This window comes from Liolophura sinensis, chromosome 5 (assembly GCF_032854445.1).
Source record: "Liolophura sinensis isolate JHLJ2023 chromosome 5, CUHK_Ljap_v2, whole genome shotgun sequence".
NCBI lineage: Eukaryota > Metazoa > Mollusca > Polyplacophora > Chitonida > Chitonidae > Liolophura > Liolophura sinensis.
In genome coordinates this window covers 3,461,214-3,484,659 of record NC_088299.1, presented here as the reverse complement: position 1 = coordinate 3,484,659, position 23,446 = coordinate 3,461,214, and the positions used below count along the sequence as shown (strand labels likewise).

The window sequence follows — 23,446 nt, the reverse complement described above, 5'->3', positions numbered from 1 at the left end:
AGAATCTTTCACATACAACCATATTTTTGTTGGAAAAAACAAAAAGGCACATGGGATTATTTTAAGATTATCAATCTCTGGGAAACTGAGCAGCAGAGGTACTAAGCCGGAACTCTGTAGAAAATCGGCTGAAGTCAAAATGGCAGCTCACTGGACATCGCGATGTTGTCGAGTTTTGTTTTCATTGAATTCACACGTGCTAAACTCTGCTTTCACAAACCCAGCTAGCAGGTAATGGCCAGTCAGATGCAGACAGTCACAATGCAAATTCCTTCTCTCAGTAGAAGTGTCTTCTCCAGTTAAAGTGAATTTAATAGTGAAAACTATGACAAATTTTTGTTTCGAGCACCTGGGTTCGTCGTAAGGAGCAGGAGATGATAAATAACATGGAGCTAAATGAGCAGAATTCTGATTATTGCAGATTTCTAAAGTTTAAAGTACTACACTACATTGAAACTGTCATCTGAAGTCTAAATACATTCTGATTGCTTTTTCAGAAGGACTGTCTTTGAAACTAAAAGCTATACGTTTCATTTTGTATGCGTAAATCGTCTTCAGAGTCTATTTCTCTTGGGTTAAATCCACTTTGTGTTCACCTCTAGTACTATAGTCACATGACCAAAGAGGCTGCTGATGATTGGCTCACAGCAGCTACAACGTTACTGCAGCACTATGAATTCATTATTTCATGAAATAATTCTCTCCGGTTGTACGTGGGAAGGTCTGGCAGCAACCTGCGAATGGTGGTGGGTTTCCCCCAGGCTCTACCCAGATTCCACCCACCATAATGCTGGCGGTACGGTATAAAACACCAATCAAATAGATGAATAAATCTCGTGGAATAATCATCAAACTTCAAGCACTGTGAGTTATTCTGTAAGAGACAAGAGATCAGAAGATAGATACCACATGATCTCCTTAGTAACAAACAGCATGGGTGAAGAAAATGGTCCTCCCAGCTTTATTGTGTAGGAATATGTCTATTTTTGAATCTCTGTCAGCAATCATGTATCCGTTGGATTTGTATAATTTCGAGCTTTCCAGATAGTCTGAATATTTCTTCAGAGCTTTCCTGATGTTATTTTGTACCACTAGGACTTACAGGCAAGTGGCAAAAAGTGGACTTTTCCCCAGTGCTTTAACATTGGGCGGCCATTTTGTTTTCGACACAAAAGTGTGGTCACATGACCCCCAACTTTCGACCCGTGTTACAGGATCCTGTCAATCATAAAGACTTGTAATTATTCGTGGTGAGATACACAAAATGTAAGGCATTTATGAATAAAAAAGATGTAATTATTGTATGACACCACCCTCCATATGTTTTGAAGTACATGTAGTCCAGTACTACTTACACTGTAAGAATAGGGCAGTTGCAAAGACTAAGTTGATCCTTTTGATAGTCAGTGAGATCCTTCTCAGATGTTCATTCTGAAAAGCTGGCTGTTCAGGGAATTGACGTGACTCTGCCATAACATTCCCAAGAATATATGTAGAAAACACGTGCATTCTACTTCAGTGAAATTAAATGATGACAGTGGCGATATTATATGATCAGTGTTGACGGCCAATGGCAATAACCCCCCCCCCCCTCCCTCTCCTCCCCTCCCTCCACACACCCCCACACCCCCACCCCAAAATCCGGTCTTCCAAAAACCAGATGCACTGCCACATTCACTGGAGTTGTGAATGGATAAACCATTTATGCTTTCATTCCTATCTGTTTGATGAGTGGGATAAACATGTGCAGACAATGTGTACTTTGTAGACTTTATATGCTGATGAACAGAGAGCTACATATTGAAAGCTAATGATATGTGGTCGGTAACTGAGCTGTTTAGATATGAATCCTTGGCTATAAACTTTACAGAAAGAAAGGAAGACCCTTCTCACCCACTGTTCAATAAAAGTGCCTGTTTTCAGTAAGGCCACTCAAGGTAATTACATATCTATTAGTAATAATAAATTTTTCGTAAAATGGCTACGTGTTATTTTATTAGACTTCATTAAAATGTTGACACTGCATTCTTGAACTTTTGATTCGAATTTTGATTTCAGATTTTGCAGACTGAATCTAATGCGTTGTTCTACCTTTCACACCTCTGTTAAGCGACCAGGACTAGATGAGTTCTTTGAGGACAAGAAACTCTGGACAGAGTCAGAAATTACTTGTGGTGAGAGAAGGCTCTGTGCAGTATTGAATACCTCTGTAGGGGGCCTCCGTGGCTCAGTTGGTTAGCGCGCTAGCGCAGCGTAATGACCCAGGAGTCTCTCACCAATGCGGTCGCTGTGAGTTCAAGTCCAGTTCATGCTGGCTTCCTCTCCGGCCGTACGTGGGAAGGTCTTCCAGCAACCTGCGGATGGTCATGGGTTTCACCCACCATAATGCTGGTTGCCGTCGTGTATGTGAAATATTCTTGAGTACGGCGTAAAACACCAATAAAATAAATAAGTAAATAAACATACCTCTGTTCCCAATTCAAATTCCCCCCCCCCCCCAAATTCTTAAGTGGCCCTGTAAGATGAATGAGTTACTGAGAATTAAACAAAATGTGCGTGTCACTTGTGAAACAAATTATTCATTATCCAGTGAATTATGTCAGAGAGTTCATGCAGGGCGTTGAAAAGTTTTGTAGCCTGAAGTTCCAAGTTTTTTTTGTAGTACCTTGAATACCTTGAAATGGAGAAGCAGCTGGGCACATGTATTTTAATCTATAAACAGACTACAGAACCCATCTGAGATACTGAATATAGTATGCTGACACTCTGTAAAGAAACTTTATTTCCATTACAGACTTTTAGCTACAAGTTGTTGCTTTAATAGTGCTTTGCATGAGAATACAGCTAGTGAGCAATAGCTGTTGCTAGGAAGTAGGAGGCAGCAGTGGATTTAGTTTAAGTGAACACTATGTTCCCCCACCTTGAGCTCCTCCTAGGAGCCCCACCAGTGCATGGTATCTTAGTAAGGGGAATAACTCTCTCACATCTTTCCAGGTCGACCATGGAAGCTGGATGAATTACGTATCAAAAGCAATGAGGACCTACACAAGTTATGGTGAGATGTTATAAGATTGGTCATTGTTTTGATGAAAATCTAAAAAACTCTGAACTATGTACTGTGTAGAATAATTAACATCAGTTAGCCCACTAATTTTGTTGCTAATGCATATTTATTTATTTATTTGATTGGTGTTTTACGCCGTACTCAAGAATATTTCACTTATACGACGGCGGCCAGCATTATGGTGGGTGGAAACCAACGACCATCCGCAGGTTGCTGGCGAACCTTCCCACTTACGACGGGAGAGGAAGCCAGCATGAGCTGGACTTGAACTCACAGCGACCGCATTGGTGAGAGACTCCTGGGACATTACGCTGCGCTAGCGCGCTAACCAACTGAGCCAAGGAGGCCCCCGCTAATGCATATAGATGTAAGTCAACTATAATTTGTTTATACCAGCTATAGGAAAATGACCGTACCTAAAGTTACTATACCTACTAAGTAATGTTCATTTCTTTTCCCATTCTGTAATGTAGTGTAAAATTACATGTGACTCATAACCCTGAGCGTAAATTCAGCTGCCTAGAATAACCAAGCACATGTTTCTCATCACAATAATTTGTCCCAAGATGCTTGACAGAGGCTTGATTTTCTGGTCTGAGTACACTGACTAGTAAGTATTTGGACACGCCATGGTGATGGGGTATCTGATCAGGGGTTAAGCAGCCGTCGTCATGGCATGTCGAAATATCTAAATATTTACCAAAGTGCTGATTGCAGCGCAGAAAAGCAGTCCACATGCCTCTACCTGATCAAATCCATCTCCGTAGAAAACATCCAATAAAATTGTGTGTAGCGATGGAAAGGGAAGATGTTATAACATGGATTTGACCAGCAATAGGTATGCGGCATGCTTTATATCGGCATGCTGCATTGTGTTTCTCGCCACGTTGGCGTGTGGCAGTGTCTGCGACTGAAGATTGTGCAGCTATGATATAAGTGGCATATCTAAATATTTTTGAACCTGCAAATAAGTGTGCTAGGACAACAAATGTTTTCTGTTAATACATATGATAACTTGTAACTTGACAGATGATTCAGATAATTCTGCCTTTGTTTAGGTACGTACTGTTGAAGGAGCGCAACATGTTGATGACGATGGAGCATGAGTATAAGAGGGCCTGTGAATTGTTCCCCAGTCCAGAGAGACTAGACAAGGTGGGTACTTGACACTACTTCCCATACTGTGCCCAAAAAATCTTTTGTTGGGCATAACCCATTGCCAAGAATATGAGTTGGAAAAAAGGGTAGGTTGGTTAGGGAGTTTTTTTTGTTTTTTTTTTCATGATGGCTTATCATGGAATTGAAACTTGGTACATGATTTTACCATGAAATCACAGATCAAGTTTCAGGTCATTATGTCCTGTTTTTTTTTTTTTTTGTCCCATTGTGAATTTGGACAGTTTTTTCTTAATATTACGGTAATGGCTGAGTACAATGTTGTCTTCCCATGCATGCACATGTCTAGGTTGCAACAACAGCTGCATATACCTACATGTACATATAGTTGTTTTGTAGATGCCATTTGAATTTACAGTAAATACATAGATACAGAGGCTACAATATGTTTACACCAATGCGGTCGTTGTGAGTTCAAGTCCAGCTCATGCTGGACTTGAACTCACATACGTGGGAAGGTCTTCCAGCAACCTGCAGATGGTCGTGGGTTGTCCCCAGACTATGCCCGATTTCCTCCCACCATAATGCTGGCTGCTGTCGTATAAGTGAAATATTTTTGAGTACGGCGTAAAACACCGATAAAATAAATAAATAAATACGTTTAGAGTTCATCTCCTGTTTCTCTTGTATCTACCCTAGAAATAGGAATCCTTTCCTTAGTGCATACCTTAGTTTATGCTTCAACTCCTGCTAAAACAGTTACTTTCAATTTTAGAAATTTTTGAAAACAAGTGCAATCATTATCACGAAATACATCCATCTTGATTCTCCGTTAAGCTGATTGTACTGAGGAGTTTGTAGAGCACTGGGGCTAGACGCCTTAAGTTGGGAATGGCCAAGTCTCATTTTTCTTCGTTTTTATTGGACTTCAGATAGTTGTCAGTATTGGAAATCAAAGTTTCTCAAGTTGGTCAAGAAATCAAATCTGTAATGAAATGTGATGCCCAAAGGAAATTGCCTTGTAATTTTGGTCTGTATCTGTTACTGTCCACAGGTGGACGAGAGTATGAAGAATTTGTTGTCAGTCGTGGACGAAAGGAATGAAGCTTATAACCTTTTGGAAACTGGCAAGACTGGAAAACCCGAAATAGTAGAAGACAGAAACATATTAGGACTGAAAGTAAAACGGCAGACCAGAGAGCATTTCATCCCGCCTTTCATGAACAAAATGCACAAGGCATTGCACCCACCTTACACGAAGATACGAGGAAAGTACATTCATCTGTACGCGGAAAAACTCCGTAAAGATCGCCATCGCGCACATGCCAAGGAGAAGCGTCGCATTGCAGAGTTAAGGAAGCGCTTTCCACATATTGACATTGAGGATCCGCCAAAAGAAGGATGGTAGTGGTTGTAAAACAAGAGGACACCGTTTCCACCCACCATAATCCTGGCTGCCGTCTTATAAGTGAAATATTCTTGAGTACGGCGTAAAACACCAATCCAATAAATAAATAAATAAAACAAGACAAAGATAAAGCACATTACATACTATACTTCAATTCAAGAGTTTGGAGATAACTGAAGTATGGTGACATCTCTTTATGCAGTGAAAAAATATTATAGTAACCAGTACTGTTTGCTGATGCAGTAATTATGGTGCCATTGAAATGATTAGTGTGTGATCATTTCACATTTGATCACAGGCCACATTCACATTTCAGGCTGTGCGCCACTACACTCTCTACAACAGAGCAGCTGTGGCCAGTTACCACTGGCCTTTGAAGTTTAAAGTTGAACCGGCTTCCTATGGCTAACAAAACACCAACATTTTAAAAGTGGCACTTGTTATTTTTAGTTCCTCAGTTTTCTTCTTTGCCATCAGAGTTAAAGGAGAAGGGAATATAAATTGCAATGTAAAATTTGTATAAAACAAATCTTTCATGTCACTGGTAGGTCAAGTCCCATACATGTACCTGGAGTGAAAATTAGCGCCCTGAACCCATGTGCTGTAAACTCTCATGACATTTTGTCTAAATAATGGCCACAGAACAAATGTGAGTGGGCTTTATATCAGAAGACTGCACATCCTACAGTCATTATGATACTTATTGATCCCAGAATTTCTCTCTGTGAAATCTCATCATGCAGGCACCAGAGTCAGTGTGGTTAAATTGTTTTTTTGTTGTTGTGGAACAAGTGGAGTACCTGTTATTGTGCATAAATTCTTAAAGTACAATAAAACTCAAATTTTTGTTTGAACTCTGACCATTTAAAGTCTTGTTGAGGTAAAAGGATATAGCTAGATCATGCAAGATGCTGGTTTAATCTCATTGTTGGGAATTTTCGAGATTTACCTGCTTCCATGGTGACAGTGGTTCCAACGCTTGACAGTTCTCACTTGTGTGGTTTTACATGAAATTCACTGAGGACCATTTGTGGAAAGGTTGGAGAGTAACTCGCCAAAGGTCGGTGGTTTACTCCTGTTTTCACAACAATGAACCTGTTCACCAGTGTATATAAATGAAAACTTGTTGACATGTTAGGAAATTGTCAGGTATCTGACAAAATTCTGGGACCGATTTCACAAAGCAATTTCTGACTTGTCAAAATGTAAAATACCGTGTTAAAGCTTATTTTTGGACTTGGGAATGTAAAATTCTGTCCACCTCATCATTGTCATCTTCAGGCAAATGTCTCAAAATTTTAGCTTTCATTAACAAAACAAAGCCTCGTGAGGAGGTTTCCAATTTTGACTCAAAAATGGCTTTGTGAAATCGGCCCCTGTGGTTTACTTGTGTTTCTCCAACCATAAATCAGAAAAATTGGGAAACTCAGCAATAGGGGAGTTTCGAGTTGGAACTCTTGTCGACAAAGGCAAAACAGTCCTACTGTGTCAGGTGACTTGTGAAAAAATGTTAGGCAACTGTTGTTGACATTAATTTACTGATCACCTGTCTTACCCTTCTTGAGAGGCACAAAGGGCACTTCTTTGCTTTAGAAACTTCCCTAGTTCACAAACGTTCAGATTCTCAATTTTATCCATTCATCTATTCTAAATGACTTTTTGTTTTCCAGACGCTGTTTTTCAGACGCTCATGTGATCAAATATAGTTGCCTAATGTTTTTGACAGGTCACATGATACAGGGGGACTTTTTCTACCTTCATCGACAAAAGATCTCGAACTCGAAACTCCCCTATCCTGACATGATACACAACATTAGAGAATGGGCCAATGACAGGATGTAGGGATGGGCCAGATCACTGTGACTGGGCCTGGTGTCCAATCAAATGTCTTTAGCATAGGGTTCCAATGAGGCATTCCAATAAATACATCAACACAACAACTTTGTCAACAGTGAAAACCTTTATTCAAGAAATCAATTTTTGTTGACATGAAATTTCAAAGGCCAGCTTTAAAATGTAACATTTGGGTTCCCTTTCCCCCTCAACAAGTTGGCGGATGAGGGTGTTAAAGTACAAAGGAATATAAAATGACCTGGACAGAAATGTTCATGAAATGTGTTAACGTACGCCTTTGAAAAAACACGAAACAAAATATCTGACACTTGAACAATCTGGCAAATCAAATTTTCAAAAGTCTTGAACAGCAGTAACACCATATAACACCTTAAAAGCGTTAAACACTCTAAAATCCAAGACCATTTGTAAAGGGTCTAAATTTTTTAATAAATAAAAACTAATGTTGCTACATGTAGTTACTTTTAAGTTTTCAGGCATGTTTGCTATTTAGTAATCACAATGCCCATCATGACTTACACAACTTTTCCAATGGTACCGCAGTCCAATTTTTGTAACGGAACATCAGGTGCGAATTGCTTGTACATGCTGAACCACAGGCATATTTGCCTTTCATTCTTTTCACACAATATTTCTATACCTGATTGGTTTTATACGCCGTACTCAAGACTTGCATGTGCATCACATGCCTAGCTCATTAACTCACTATGCCTCACTCAATTCTACAACAACGTAGGACACAATGCTAAAATGCATCTATATACTGTTGTATACATACTTTGTTCACTATGTGGAAATGTAGATACATTTCAAATGTAGCAATAAATTAAAATTTGACTACGTATGATGCATTTTGAGATCATCCTCATTCTATCAAAAAATAAAACTTCAAAAAAACAAAGTAATGGAATTATAATACATAATAATGAAAGTTACTGTGATCTAGAATAAAACTCTTCAATAAAAAATGTAATTTAAAGCTATAATATCTTCAGTATGTACAGAATGGAAATTGCATATACACTGTACTACGTCTAAGTCACAATGTTAATATAACTTTGGTAAGTTTTCATATCACATTTCAAAATACATTATAATTCTATCCATGAATAAATACTGAAAAGTGACTAGGCAGAATCTGTGGTCATGTCATTTACCTCACCAATATATATATCTGCATTTACCTGTTTTGGATCAGAGCCTGTATTACATACATGAGCATGACTCGTGAAAATCATGGGTCACAAATGTACATCCACACTAAATACTACATACACAGATACGTGAATTTGTTAAAAGATTCATACAAGAGAAATACCAATGGGGACAGTTCTGCCTTTATAGTGCTACTTCAGTCCCACGTGAAACCGGCCGGAAATATTAAAATCATAAGCAGGAAACTTTACGGAACACAGCTAATGCTACTGTTCCAAAGATTTACAAAGAACTACAATTAACCCCTATAAATGAAAAGTCCTCAAAAACAAAATCTTTGGCAGTTTCTGTAAAATTTTCATGTTGCAGCGTGACGATATTCCTTACGTGATGACCCATGAGGCAGATATGACATCAAGTAAGTCAGTTATTGTGGAATGAAATGTCGCAGTGCATATGAAAGTACTATGTCATCTGTGGCTTTACCTCAGCAATAGGTGATGCCAAGTGTTTCGGCACGATGTCACACCAGGAAAAGTGGAATCGACAGAAAACTTTTGTGTCAATGTTTTTAATATGATGCCAAGATTTAGTACAGCAATTCAATTATCTCAATTCCCATCAGTTTACACCGCTCTTAGGACATACAGGATTACCAAAACAGCAATGTACATGTACTCTGTTGTTCTTTTCCACAGCCCAGGACAGCTGTATGTGTATTTCTTATAAATAACACATGTACATGGTACACAAGCACTACAGGGTTCAATCAAGTGCATGTTTTTGCACCTCTGTGTAGCCCATCAGAGCCACATCCATACTCTCCCATTCCTATGGCATTGGGAGATTCCAGCATCTCACCTGTATTCTATGCTATTGTATATTTTGGAAAAGCACTTGCACAAATGCAGGAATGAGGATTTTTGAAATAACAGGGAAAGTACAGGCTGTTAAAATTTCCACAAATGTCTACACACAAACGTACAGAATTATTCTATCGAATCTGGTTGAAAATTTCAAACAAGATCCAGAGTAATGTTTCGAAGCAGTCACAAACACATGTGCACAATTTAATATAAGGTTTTACTGAAAACTCTTGTTCTTTGTATTGAGCAAGGTAAAACAACTCCTTCAACCAAACAGCTGGTTGATGAAATCTCGTTTGAAATATTCTGCTTAAGACTGCACAACAAAAATCAATGATTTCATAAGTCTGAAATCTCCACTCAAACGTTTTCATCACCAGAGCTATTCTCTACCATTTCAAGTGCTGACACCTCTGTCTGCAGAGTGACTTTATTCGAAAGTTGGCTCTCTCCCTTTTGGTTGCATGCCATTATCAAGAAATCGTAGTCTGTGTTAGGGTCCAGCCCGAACACCCGATGTTCCTGTCGGCCGAACATGGACACGCTCTTGTACGCCCGATTATTTGTGGAATCCCTGAACAAGAGGTAATGGCTGATTTTTTGATCGGCGACAACGTCCAGAGGACTGGAGCTGCAGATCTGGATAGACGCCGTGTAGCGACGGCACAGGCTGTCCAAAATCACCGGCACTACAACAGAAAACATACTTCAAAGAAGATCACAAGAAGAGCTCAAATTTAACTAAGAGTAACTAGATAAGCCACTGAAAATTATGCCTAAAATATTTTGTAATGTTTTTTCACAGAGTTAATGCATTCAAGTTTGAATTCTAAGGTGAGCTTCATGGACCATCGTCTGATTAGTGCATTCTGGTAGACTCCACGGCCAATCAATCACCACACAATCAGGTGGGCAGCCAGTCATGCCAAGTGATTAAAGGTGCTTGCTTTTCAATCACTAGGACAAACGCAGTGCTGGTTCAAACCAGCATTGGACAGGTAATTTGCAGATTTCCTCGCTTCCACTGCTTGAGGGAAGTTGGTGACAATGAACGGTTGACACTGCTCGTGTGACCACCTGTCACCTGTGCTGTGTACACATTTGTTTGCTTCACTGAACTGACCTTGCCAAAGGTCAGTAGTATACCCTGGGTACTCCAGTTTCCTCCATCCAAAACCGTTATGTAAGTGAAAATTTTAAGTGGCATTGTACAACACTGAAATCAGGTCAAAATCAGATTAAATCACTTAAATGCGCAGGACATCACCTCACCCACCTGGAACAATCCCCTCCCCGTGGAGCAGCGTGGCGCACTGCACAGCTTCTGATGCCGCACTCTTTCCCGTGGCATTACTGGCTGTCACACTGAAATAGTAGGTTGTGCCACGACACAGATTTTCTATCAACAGCACCAGAAATCCACCATTAGCCACGCCCTTCACCAGCTGCCGATCCTCCTGTGGGTTACCAAACTCCAAGTGATCCTGGTCATAAAAAACAAGGGGGAGCACTCTTCAAAACAAAATAGCCTCTTTTGCAACTGCATAAAATTTTTTAAAAAATGCATGGCCAACATCCAACATGTAACACCCTGCTTTAAATAGCTAATCCTGTTCCAAAGTCTTTGATTTTTTGAAATGGTTAATGATCAAGACTATGAATTTTTACTCTTCTGATGGCATTCCATCAAAACTTCCACAATTCACATCCTATCTGCATCATTCAACCCTTGAACATCACATAAGAAGTATGCCTATGCTATCAGGTCAGACAATTTCTACAGACATTAGCAAAGGCTTTCACTTCTGATGACACTTTAGCCTTGTAATCATTACAACGTGCCATACACTGTAAATCTATCACATGGCATCAGTTCTCATCAATATTTATTTATTTATTTATTTGATTGGTGTTTTACCACAGAGGCCCCTCCTTATCAATGGCGGCCAGCATTATTGTGGGTGGAAACCGGGCAGAGCCCAGGGGAAACCCACGACCTTCCCACGTACGGCCGGAGAGGAAGCCAGTATGAGCTGGACTTGAACTCACAGCGGCCGCATTGGTGAGAGACTCCTGGGTCATTGCGCTGCGCTAGCGCGCTAACCAACTGAGCCACAGAGGCCCCTTCTTATCAATAAGGCCCGTTCTATATAGTTTAAAAAATTAAATCTTCTCTGGGAAATGGAGCATGTCCTTTCCATGACTACTGGATGTGCATACACTTGCAGCTGCAGCTGCCAATATGCGATCACCACTGGGGCTGCCTGTTACATTAACACTAGCGGCCACTAGGTATATATGCTTACCTCCAACCCAAGAGCCTTTTGTTCCTCAGAGAAATACTGGACCTGATACTGATCAATCACGTCATGGTGGTTTTTAGGTGGGCACACAACAAGTGCCACAGTGTCTTCTGATCGTGAACAACGAGTTACATCAATAATCGGAGTGGCAGGAACTGTTCCAAACAATATGATAATGAAAATGTGGAAATGTCCATTTGAATATCTCTAACTATGTAAGAAATGTTTATATATATTCGATTGTTACTTTATAATGCTGTAATCAATTTTTCACTCACCAAATTTTATGGATGGAGGAAACGAGTGCCTATAGAAAACCACTGACTTTTGGCAAGTAGCTGACCAATTGTCCCACATGTGACTTCTAGATATGCCCACCACCTGGTAGAAGACAGTGATCTTAAACTGTGCAAACTGTCACACAGCATTGTCAACTACTTATTGTCACAAAGGCCCCCAAAACAGTCAGACCGGGGTAATCTACAAATTAAATTGCCTGAGCTTGCCTAGATTTGAAACCCAGCCCCAGAATGTCCTTGCCATTGAAAGGCAATGCCTTTAACTGGGCACAAATTTTAATGTTAGTACACTGATCATTGTACACGATAAGAAATGAGCACTGATGCCAGATGGTGTTTCACTGAAGCAGCACCCAAAATATGTCAACACTGTGATCAGCCTACCTTAAACTACTTAATGCTGACAAAGTTGAACTATGAAAAATAATGTTGTAATCAACACAAAAACCTGGATCAAACAAAACATTAGTTTACTCAAATCTTGCATCCAAACAATTTTTTTATTTCCTTGTAATGAAAACTGGAATAATTACAACTGCATTAGATTAAATTACCTAAATTTTTAGAGGCAATAAGTAAAGTGCCATAAAATATTATTTGTGGTTCAAAAACTCAAATTTATCCAGTAGGATATCACCCTACATTTCAAAAAAGTCTAGATACACTTGTCTAACATCTTTTGAAGACATTTACCGATTTCTCCCAATTCTTACCTAGAAGATAATGCATGTCCTGAAGAATGGCCTTTTCCTTCCGAAAGTCGACAACTTTCCCCTCGACAACATGGACATTGTCTTGACCTTCAGGTTGAACAGGGCAACTATCACAGTCTAACGTCACCCGGACCAGTCTGGTACACCACAACAAGGGTTTATAATGCCACAGAAATTTGTGTGAATCAAAGACAACCATATATTTAAACTAGTGTCGTATCAAGTGGAGTAAAAAAATCTAAGCTACATGTAGAAGATGTGACAATGCCGTATTCTCCAAAATATGAAAGAAGATTTCAGAAGTTTGAGGAGGTGCACATTAATGGGCAATTGGAGAAGAGAGGGAAGGGTTTTCTAACCATTCTTTTGAAATGTTGTTATGCTAAAATATGTAGCATATGAAATGGAAAGCAGTGACATAAGAAAATGTTGCATTTCCAAGAATTTAAGAATCAAGAATGAAATAAATCAGCTATCATAATAGTTACACTGAATTGTTCTTTGTCAGCAGATAATCAATGCTCGCATACATGGTGAGTAATCTACAAAGTACAGAAAGTATGTTTTCAATTATGTTTGCATGATTTCTATGAAAAATTTAGAATACTATAAACTGATTAAGCAAGTTCTAAAGTACTACTGATCAGAATAGCTTCTGGCCATCACTCTTTTGCAGTCTTTTTTTCATGCTATGTAATACAATCTGCTTTATGTTCTTGGTAAACTTACCTATCATTTAATGCGTTAGCAAGCTGTAAGAAAGAAAATAACATGAAACAAAATCACATTTTTGAAAATGCAATTGGCAATAGCTTATCTTACAAGGTATATTTTCAATAAAACACATGCAATATTAAGAACTAAAGAACTAAATATTAAAGAACTTACCATACCTACCAACAATGACAATAAACACAGGCACTTCAATTTTGTCAAGTGTTTCTTTCTGCTACCCTTAATTTCTTAGTACATTCTAGAATATATTCCAAACTCATAAACTGTAATGTCTTTTGATAATTTGTTTTGAAGCTGGAAAATAACTGTCTAGAGGATGTAAGGTTGAAAATTTAGTCTACCTTTTTTTTCCAACTTACCTGAAGGAATGCCCCAGCCTCCTTCTTGGCCATGACGTCATGTGAGTAACGTGTTACACTCTTTGCAGAGGCCATCAGCCTCTCCAGGCCACTGACTGAGCTCTCAATGTCCATCTGTCGTACACGTTCTTCATAATCCAAGTCAGCCAGGAAAAACCTCCTCTTAGCCTCAACTTCATTCACTAAAGCGTCACACTGATGGTTCACCAGTTCCCGGCGCACACTGATATTAGTCTGTGAACAGGTACAGGTGATTCTGTAAAATCCTTTGGAATTCAAAGAGTGCAAGTCAGACAATTTACGTAGCTTGATTGCGTCCTTTAGTTAACATATGTCATATTTCAATAAATGATTCTAGCTTTAATCGCCACATATAATGTCACATAGACATTATTATACAGCCATTTTGTAGCCAACATCACTTTGGAATGTCTCATTCAGTTCATTAAATTTGGAATGAATTGTTTTCAACTGCCCTAATTTTTGGAATAGATATTAGAAGTGCAGAAAGCATAATAATATATTTCTTTTCCAGCTTTTTGGAAAAGTAAACATATGAGTATGTTGTTCATTAGATGGACTAACCAAGTAAGAAAAAAGAAACTAAATGTTCCTGCTACAATTACATGTACACTGGCTAAAAAGAACTGACCAAGTGTCACAAAAATTAAAAGAAACAGGGTATTTTGACAATAAATAGCTCATAGCAAAAACATACTCATAAATCAATTATCATTACATGTATTTATCCATCTGTAGCCTTTTTTATTTTCACTGCTTTCATTACTTAGTTATTTGATTAATATTTTGTGTCATACTCAGAACGCTTGATTTCTTGTTTTTCACCACATTACTTATTTAAACAGTACGTTTGGTTACGTCAGTAAACATGAAAGAATTTGATTTTCTTGATACATGTACTTACTATCCAACATAGTATGCTTTTTAACTTCTAGGGGTGTATTATACATCTAAATTCTCACTATATTTGAAAGTATTACATGTATATGATTTGATATTAATTAATAAATCTTCCTTATTATAGGTTGCTCACTCTTCACAATGACCTACATATACCTGAAACAATATTTTGGAGACGTTTTAGTCAGCGGCTGTACTAAAGAACAATTGTACAGTAGAATTGTGACAACAACAATGTCTGGTTAAGAGATCAGTAGTAACCATGACAACCACATTACCTGTAGCTCTGTTATACGAGCTCTCCTAGTGGCCAGTACTGACGCTAGTTTTGACTGGCTGTTCTCCAAATGACTCAAACTTGTTTCTATTACACCCTGTTTAAAAACAAAGCAATGAAAAAATAGTGCGGAGAAACCACTGTCAATGCAATTGAAGGTTTACAAGTCAGTAGCTAAAGTACTGTAGATCTCCAACCTTTTCAACCATTAAAGCACTTTTGTCAATGAAATTTATGCCTACAATTATTACGAAATGATGCTAAAAACGATTTGTTTGTGTCATTAAAGATGCAAGTTTGCAACTGTGCAAATTATTTCTCTCTACATCCTATACTGTAGTTCTCTCGAAATGTTTCAAAATATTGGTTGTAGAGGCGGTTGAAAAGAATGAAAACTTAGGGTAGTCAACTTAAGTTGCAATAAAAGCATAAATACACACGACTGTAACCTGACTTTCTTCAGACTGTAATGCCTTCACGCAATAATTTCATGAACATACATCAGGGTTTGGTTAAGAAATTTTTTGTGGAATACACCTTTTTAACAAGAATGTGGAAAAATGTCTTTTGCACTTCAACAGTCCAGTTTTTAGGAGTTAAATTTTTCGTTCACCTATAATGTTCAATTTTCAAACAGTTTACTTTTGGCCAATAGTTCGCCCTTATATCAAGCACTGTAGATATATAATGACTCCAGCACTTAGTTTTTTGGCCAATTATGCTTATTATGATTACATAATTATCCATTTTACCTTATAATGAGCATAAGCTTCTTCCAATGACACAGCCTTGTGACCCTCTTCTACAGGATGAAGGTCCTTTTCCACACAGAGGATACAGCATGGCGCTTTACACAAGTAACAGTATATAGTCAGCTTCTCCCCGTGCTCAGTGCAAAGAACGTCTTTTGGCCGGAGTGGACATCGAGGCTCGACAAGGTCATGGAGACTGAACGGTTCGCGTGCGGGATGTGAAATCCGCAGACAGCGATTGCAGTACGATGCATTGCAATCCAGACAAGACTTTCTGGCACGTCTCGGTGAGGCATCACAAAGCTGACACAGCACCTCGTTTTCCGTATCTATACCCGCAGTGACATCATCCGAGCCACTCTCAGGACTCTCTGTGTCACGCTGTCGTCTCTCACCAATGGCTTTGTACTTTTCAATGATGTTCTCCAAAGCAAGAACTCTGGGAAGGCTACCGATTCCTCCAGTGACATAACAATTGTCACGACACACCGGGCAACGAATAAATGTATCGTCAAAAAGATTTTCTGCACATGGTCGCCGACAAAGAATATGTGAACATGGGAGGATGATGGGACTGGTGAAGAGATCCAGGCAGATGGGGCACTGTAATTCTCCATCCACCTCCATGGCAGCCATCTTGAATTTTACCTCAACTTGTCAGGCATCAGAAAGTGGTCTTTCCATGATGGTTTTCAACCACTTCACCTTGTAGAAAAAACTAAAAGTTAGCAGTATTACATAGTTAATACAGTAGTTATTTGAATTATCTGAATGGTATTTGACATTGTACTCAAAGACTTCCTCACTCACATGTATGATACGGCTAGTTGTCAAGTTTATAGGTGGAAGATATCAGAGTGCACCTACTAAACCATCACAGCTCAACATGACTGACAAATTTCAGCTGACTTAAGCTGTAGACGAAGCAGCTAGGCCTCTATTTGATCTTGCAACCTCATGCGTACAATGGTCAAATGCCTGATGGATTCAAAAAGCCATCGCAACAATTCATCAGGCCTTCCCGCATACGGCTGGAAAGGAATTAGCCAGCATGAGCTGGACTTGAACTCAAGACGATTGGATTGGTGAGGGCCCCATGTAAACACAATACACATATATTCACAAGCATATGCAGGTAAGTTCCAAAAGAAAACCCTACATTTAATATACTGTATGTGATCATATGGTTGAGGAATAAACAGCTAGTAATTAAGCTGATCGAAAATAGGAGCTAAAACACCACCAAATGCCACTAGATCATGTCAGTCTGTTCTGTAAATTCTGACTCTGACAACTAGACCTACATCTATCATATCCAGTTGAGAGTGTTATGGGCCAAGCTTAGCTTGTCTCAGCAACACATAATCCCCCTACCAGCCAGCCACAGCTTGAGAAGAATGCCCAGGAATGCGGTGACTTGTAAGCCTATATATTACCTCAGTCTGTACTTTATACTACAGCTTCATATGCTCAGGCACTGGTAATTTACCCAACACAGGCTACATCTGTACATCAGCTTATACACACGCCAAGAGTTCCACGCATAACAACATCAGCTAACCATGGTACTGTTTTCAGATTATGTCCAGACATTTTTGCAGAATCGCTATTTGATTTGGGGCGTAAAATTATCAACAGGCAATTAATAATTGACAAAAAAGTTAATACGCTCAATAAAGACTATCACACTTATTTCAACTTGCATCATAGAAGAGTTATAAATTTAAATTCTGCATGGGTCAATCTCAGGATGCATAGCTGCAATCAATAACTACTAACATGTACAAAAGGTAAAATTTCATTTCAAAAATTTCATTCCATCTGATATTGGCAGTTGCCCATTTGCTTTTTTCTTTTGGAGAGATCCAATTTGAAGAACACAGTACATAACACTGTGCATGAAAATATTAAATACATACATGTTCTGATAAGCATCTTTATAACACTGCAATGTGCATGTGTTATCGCTATAGACAAACAATTTGTTAAAGTTACATGTACATGTAATGAGTATGTCTAACAAATGAATTACGAATAATACATGCAGGAACATAACTTACATGTAAACCAAGGAAAACAGTTCAATCTTCAAAATAAAATAATTCTTAGAGGTAATCACATTGAAGTTATCAGGTTGTAGAATACATAGATTTCAGGCACATGAATATCATATCCCAAATTTATGCTCGATAATTAATCCTGATTTCCTCGCATACATGTACCTGTCCTCAGTCTGGCTGGTAAAACAGGGAACGGTCCACGCACATGCTTCTCTCCGTGCACCTACCACACGACTGTATGACGTAAAAACCTGTCAATGTCAGTTAAGCTATAAGCACATTACGAACAGTCTAACCTCACTTGGCACAGACCTCAAAACAGAGTCTTTACCTAATAACTCAGCTGGAATTAACTATAACACATGAGGCTCTCAAGGAAGGGGCACGGAGGACCGAGGACTGAAGACTTACACAGACCAAAAATTATGTCAATAGAAGCCATGCATTTACACATAGGCAGCCCTTTCTATGAAATTGCAAACCACTAAAATTTTTGTCAATTTTGACTTCTGAAATAACACTTGTAAACCAAAACAGTAATCATTTAACAAGTTTTCTGGTGAACAGGGGTAAGGGTGTCAAAAATGAATAAGATGTCTACTAGCTACATGTACATTTAGGCCTAGATGTATAACCCATTTCCTCAATTCCTATAATACATTAATATACAAAGGTGTAGTTCAGTTGCTTCATGAAATGATTCTGTTCTAAGCGAACAGATAAAAGTACATGTTGCACGAAAATCCACAAACAAAAACATTAATTGAATTGAGTAGATAATTAATGTAATTAAGTCATACCCTTCCAAATATACAGATTGCATGATAACATGTGAAAAAAAAAAAGAGTTCAAGAAATTTCGGGGACAAGAACTTGACATATACACGTATATGAATTGAAGTACTGTATCCGCGTTCCTTCAAGTTATCTCTTTAAGCAAACCTAAGCACATGCCAATATACCAATCATTACCCTAAGTATAACCGACACAAGAAAAACTAGCCCCTCCACTAGATCCCCAGTAGGCCCAAGTTCTAGGCACAGATATATTGTACTTTCACACCTTCAGAACTGGACATCCAATGAGTAGGTATACATGTAGATTATTTTGAACCTCCCTGTAATGGTGCCTTGCCCAGATTTATAGAAGATTACAGGTCAGGGATTACCATGCAGATAAGCTCTTTCATGGTTCCCTACACATTGTCCACCTTGCAGATAACCACCCGTGTAGTATTAAGTTGGATTCCTTTCTTATATATGCATTTATTGAAATTAAAGTTGACCCATTATATAGATCTGTTGAACTGAAAAATCTCTTCTTGTCATGTTTACATCATGCCCTATACAAATACTGTACATGCGCATGTAGAAGTCAAAAAAAAATTAAAACACAGAAAAAACAAACAAACAAACAAACAAAATTGTTACATCTCTCCCGAAGTAAGACACAGTAGTTAGGTACAGTGAGTACATTCATCTAACATCCCTATATTTTGGAATAGTGCCAGAGATGGGAGCAGATGATATTACGCCCTGACCTGCATGATGCCTGCCTCTCAGATAAGCACAGCCTCTGCCATTGATACTCGACCCATGCCAGATGCGCTGAGAGACTACATAAACAATACCTAAGTCAAATCAGGTGAACACAAAGTTCAGTTTCGACACACAACTGACTACACACTTATATATATGCAAGACACAGAGACTGCCTGAAGCTGCGGACCATTAGGTCTGCCTGGGGGAAGATCTACAAAAGTAAATTCACATGAGCATAGTAGAAGTTGCTTAGAATAGTATAAACCCCTCAGGACAAGGAGGCCTACTGTAACTGTAGTTATGTAACTGTAGTGTGGACATTATATGTAACAACTCATACAGATTACAGCTACATGAATAACAGAAAAGGTGATTCTGAAGTCAGAACAATGTAGTACTGTTTGAATTTTTAGTGCAGTACAAATTTTCAAACTTTTTATCTTTCCCAAACCTTTCAGCATTTCAAATTAATGTTCTGTGATTTTAATGCAAATAAGCAAATAAGTAAATAAATACTGTATTTGCCCTAAAAATTTGCCCCCAAAAAGTATATTTAGAGACCATGAAACTAAATATCATCAAATATTACTTTTGATGTTGAATCGTGTGCTTTTCCAGTGCAGTATCACCCTACACTTATACCTTCCGAGCAAATTTCAACACATTTTTCTAAAAGTGGATAAGTGGAACTCTCAGAATCATACAAAATGGGTACTAAGTCCAGGACAAAATTTTATATCAGTTAAAGCAAATGCATAATATATTTTAAAAGCACTTGCCAGAAAGGCCTGAATATCTGATTCATCAAGATTAAATCATGCAGAGTTACAATTACTAGTTACACAGCAGTTTACAAGATTAGTAAACAACTGAAGTCTTATGCAGCTACAACAAGTATAATCCTAATGTGTTTTCACTATATATGTGAAACCGTATGCAAAATGTACACTCTTCAAATCCCTTCTAGCTAATCTGCTATTGTTACTGCACCAAAGTCTCAAAATATTCCAAGCCTTACCTTTTGCTTACAAGCCAACATATTCATCTGATTAGAAATCACAACTTAGAGTGTTTCTAATCCAGTTCAATTCCCATTGTCATACATCGTACATGTATATTGTATGCCTGTCTTTCAAGTCTTTTATTAATGTCACTCTCAGAGCCTCTATACATTAACAGTATTATGCTCTGAGCATTCAGCCATGGTACTACACCCACAGTCCAGATTTCATTATTTTCACTACATACTATACATGTATATCATATAATAATGAGGCGGAAACAGGCTCAAATTAATTAGCCAATTAAAACACACTACTACTTGCCAAGATTTCCCAGCTAAGAAACAAAGAAAGACCCTTTGTTGATCTGATCCGTCTCAGAATTGACTGATCAGTGTTAACACCATGGCCAAGACTTGTTGACTTGATGAGGAAAGCACTCTCCTTTGCTATGTACACATTCCAGACAATCTTCCTGACTTACAGCCACAGTCAAAACAACGAGAACTGGATTTGAACATACGCCCTCAATGGCTAGGAACTTGCTAACAAGCATGCACTGTTAGAAATCTATAGAAATAAATATATATATATATATATATATATATATATATATATATATATATGTACACACGTATCATTCATGGTACCGGTACTCACATTTTCGTCTCAATGCGAAAAACGCAACATTTTGAACGCGAGATGGATTGGATCGTGTGGATCAAAGTTAATTTGCATTCGGTTACTTTTTACTCTAAAAGGCGTCGCACATTCTGGTCTTGCGCTCAAAGTGTTAATGCCACGAAAACCCATGAGGCAATGCTCATTAGACAGATCCATGCACATCGTTAAAGCCACATCTACAAGTAGATATCTTACCACCTAAACTGTCGTCTGCATGTTCAACCAAATTCTTTTCTCTTGATGACGATTAGGCACTGCTGGCAGAGAGGAAAACACAACTTTTGTCCAGTATCCACGTAAACATGAGGCCAGCATCCTTCCAGTCCTCCAAACTCCAACTGTGCTGTGTCAATATGAGTAAAAAATATTTAACTAGGCCGAGAACTAGTTAACTAGCGCTGACATCGTTCTACGCCTTTCACCTCGTTTCTCTTATTTGCTGATAATTTGCCACGAACACCTTGAATTAACAACTGCGCGTCTCAAAGAAACTCGGTAAGTACATTTAGAGGCTACACAAGTCAGAGTTTTGACGCTGGTGTTCATAAAAACACGCACATACCCGATCGAATTTCAGCGCGCGCACTTGACTGTCTGACAACCAGTCAGCTGTAACGACTACTTCCGGGTTACAAATGTCAAAAGCCACGTGGCGGGAAGTTTGGAATTGCACTCGTGCGCGATTATATTTATCGATAAACAACGGACCAAGAGACAAAATAAAATATATCTTTTATAATATTCCAGTTTTTATAACACAACGAAGAGGTTGCGAAATAAGCCATTCCGGAAAACAGTTTGGATCACATTTCGACTCTTGATCCATTATTCTTTAAAGACTTAAAGACAACACTAAACCAAACGTATATAAGTATTTATAAAAAGTCACATTTAAAGTTAAAGAAACGTCAAGGGTTTTTTTGTGATGTAGTAGCATAACCGAGATATCGCGGTTCATAGTAAGCAAAAACGCCCACGTAGGGAAAATCGAATGGGCCGCCATGTTCTCAGTTAAACCAAGGGCAAGATATTAATGCCATCCGAGAGGCATGTGTTCGCTATGACGACACTCGTTCCTAGTTTACGCTTTTGTAGAATGCTGTAGAATTATGTAGAATCTGGGACTAAAAATAGCTGATCTGTTATATTAGTCCCATGTAGAAGTCGTGTTAAATCGGCTGTTTTCCTTCTGATATAGGCCTACATGGACTTAGCTACATGTTAAACCTTTGTCAAGCAGAAAGTGGTAGTGGAATGCGTCTGGCGTTATTCCTTAAGGCTTCGATCAGGAGGCCACCATACGTTTTGTTGGACCGTATAATAATAAGGGGACCGTACTTCTCACGACAAAGCTGTGTCTCGCATATAACAAACGAAGAGCATATATAAGGTACGGATGACGCGACACCGTGTTTCCGGTTTCTCTAAAATAGCGTAAACCATTGTCTCATAAGAATTCCAGATTAAAGGGTGATTTATTGAGTTACCAATTAAAAGGACGAAAAATGCCTATAATTTTAACCATGTAGGTCTGCATGGGTCCCTCTACTGAAATAACTTAATTTTTGTTACTTTTTTTTCCTTTAAAGCGGGTTTGTGCAAGGGCTTAGAACTTATACTCAGCATATCGCAAAGTGCCTATTAGGATAACTGGTATAAAAATTATAATCAGCGTTAGTTATGGGCCATTATTGGATGACTTAGTTCATGCATTAGCGGTATTTAGTGATGGAGTTGTCACAAGCATCAGTGTATATTCAGCTGCCTGTAAAATCAGTCATACTCGTTTACCAAAACAGCCTTCAGTCAGTGACACGTAACAACACAGGTTCTACTTATGCATATGTTTGAAGTCCATATTCGTCCGCAGAAAATGAAATTTGAACACTTTTCTTCTAATTCATAATGTTAAACTGCATAACTGCATTGCCTTGGGTGACGTCATAATGTTTCAAAAACCATGACTTTGTGTTATGGCGGTTTTCAATATGTTTTAACGCAGGACGACACAAGTTACCTAAACTGCTGTCGACTTTAATCTAAACCCCATATTTGACATTGTTTGCACATTTTAGTATAATATGAGACTCATAAATGTATTATATTTTATCTTTTGTGATATGTGATCTCAAGGCATTATCATTTTGGACCCGGACTTCAGGAAATTCTGTTATTAAAAAACAACGTAGGCCTATTCTAGTCGGTGAGACAGTAGTGGAGGCATACTGCGTGTAGTTTGTTCTAACCGCATTTTGGTTTGTTTATTTGTAAAGCAAATGCCGTTTCCACCAGAGCCGCTGCGCGAAACACGTGGTGAAGTTTTCCCGCCAGATGCGG

At 38.5% G+C, this 23,446-nt stretch overlaps 2 protein-coding genes across 3 annotated transcripts; one reads left to right on the top strand and one right to left on the bottom strand.

Annotated features, from left to right (window-relative positions):
* Positions 1-130: 130 nt before the first annotated feature.
* On the top strand, positions 131-6,366 carry LOC135465852 (large ribosomal subunit protein uL29m-like). The gene is made up of 5 exons (XM_064743214.1): positions 131-231; positions 2,059-2,174; positions 2,995-3,055; positions 4,123-4,219; positions 5,235-6,366. The coding sequence occupies exons 1-5, from the start codon at positions 140-142 to the stop codon at positions 5,586-5,588; spliced, it is 720 nt and encodes a 239-aa protein (XP_064599284.1). The 5' UTR covers positions 131-139; the 3' UTR covers positions 5,589-6,366.
* Positions 6,367-7,391: 1,025 nt separating this feature from the next.
* Positions 7,392-21,678, bottom strand: LOC135465695 (probable E3 ubiquitin-protein ligase MID2). Of its 2 annotated transcripts, none has more exons than XM_064743005.1 (9): positions 21,305-21,678; positions 15,823-16,527; positions 15,072-15,167; positions 13,873-14,106; positions 13,508-13,530; positions 12,779-12,915; positions 11,770-11,921; positions 10,740-10,947; positions 7,392-10,152 (listed from the first exon to the last, which is right to left on the bottom strand). In XM_064743005.1, the coding sequence occupies exons 2-9, from the start codon at positions 16,456-16,458 to the stop codon at positions 9,824-9,826; spliced, it is 1,815 nt and encodes a 604-aa protein (XP_064599075.1). In that variant the 5' UTR covers positions 16,459-16,527; positions 21,305-21,678; the 3' UTR covers positions 7,392-9,823. The 2 variants fall into 2 exon arrangements, with proteins under 2 accessions (XP_064599075.1, XP_064599076.1); XM_064743006.1 differs by lacking the exon at positions 21,305-21,678 and adding an exon at positions 18,045-18,086.
* Positions 21,679-23,446: the final 1,768 nt, after the last annotated feature.

Bases quoted from the DNA above. Each gene is read 5' to 3' on its own strand.
- LOC135465695 (XM_064743005.1), bottom strand. From the start codon at position 16,458: ATGGCTGCCATGGAGGTGGATGGAGAATTACAGTGCCCCATCTGCCTG. The intron at 12,916-13,507 runs GTAAGTTTACCA...GTGGTGTACCAG, and splicing joins GCTAACGCATTAAATGATAG to ACTGGTCCGGGTGACGTTAG. The intron at 10,153-10,739 runs GTGGGTGAGGTG...TTTCTGTTGTAG, and splicing joins CGGGGAGGGGATTGTTCCAG to TGCCGGTGATTTTGGACAGC.
- LOC135465852 (XM_064743214.1), top strand. From the start codon at position 140: ATGGCAGCTCACTGGACATCGCGATGTTGTCGAGTTTTGTTTTCATTG. The intron at 2,175-2,994 runs GTGAGAGAAGGC...ACATCTTTCCAG, and splicing joins AGAGTCAGAAATTACTTGTG to GTCGACCATGGAAGCTGGAT. The intron at 3,056-4,122 runs GTGAGATGTTAT...GCCTTTGTTTAG, and splicing joins GAGGACCTACACAAGTTATG to GTACGTACTGTTGAAGGAGC.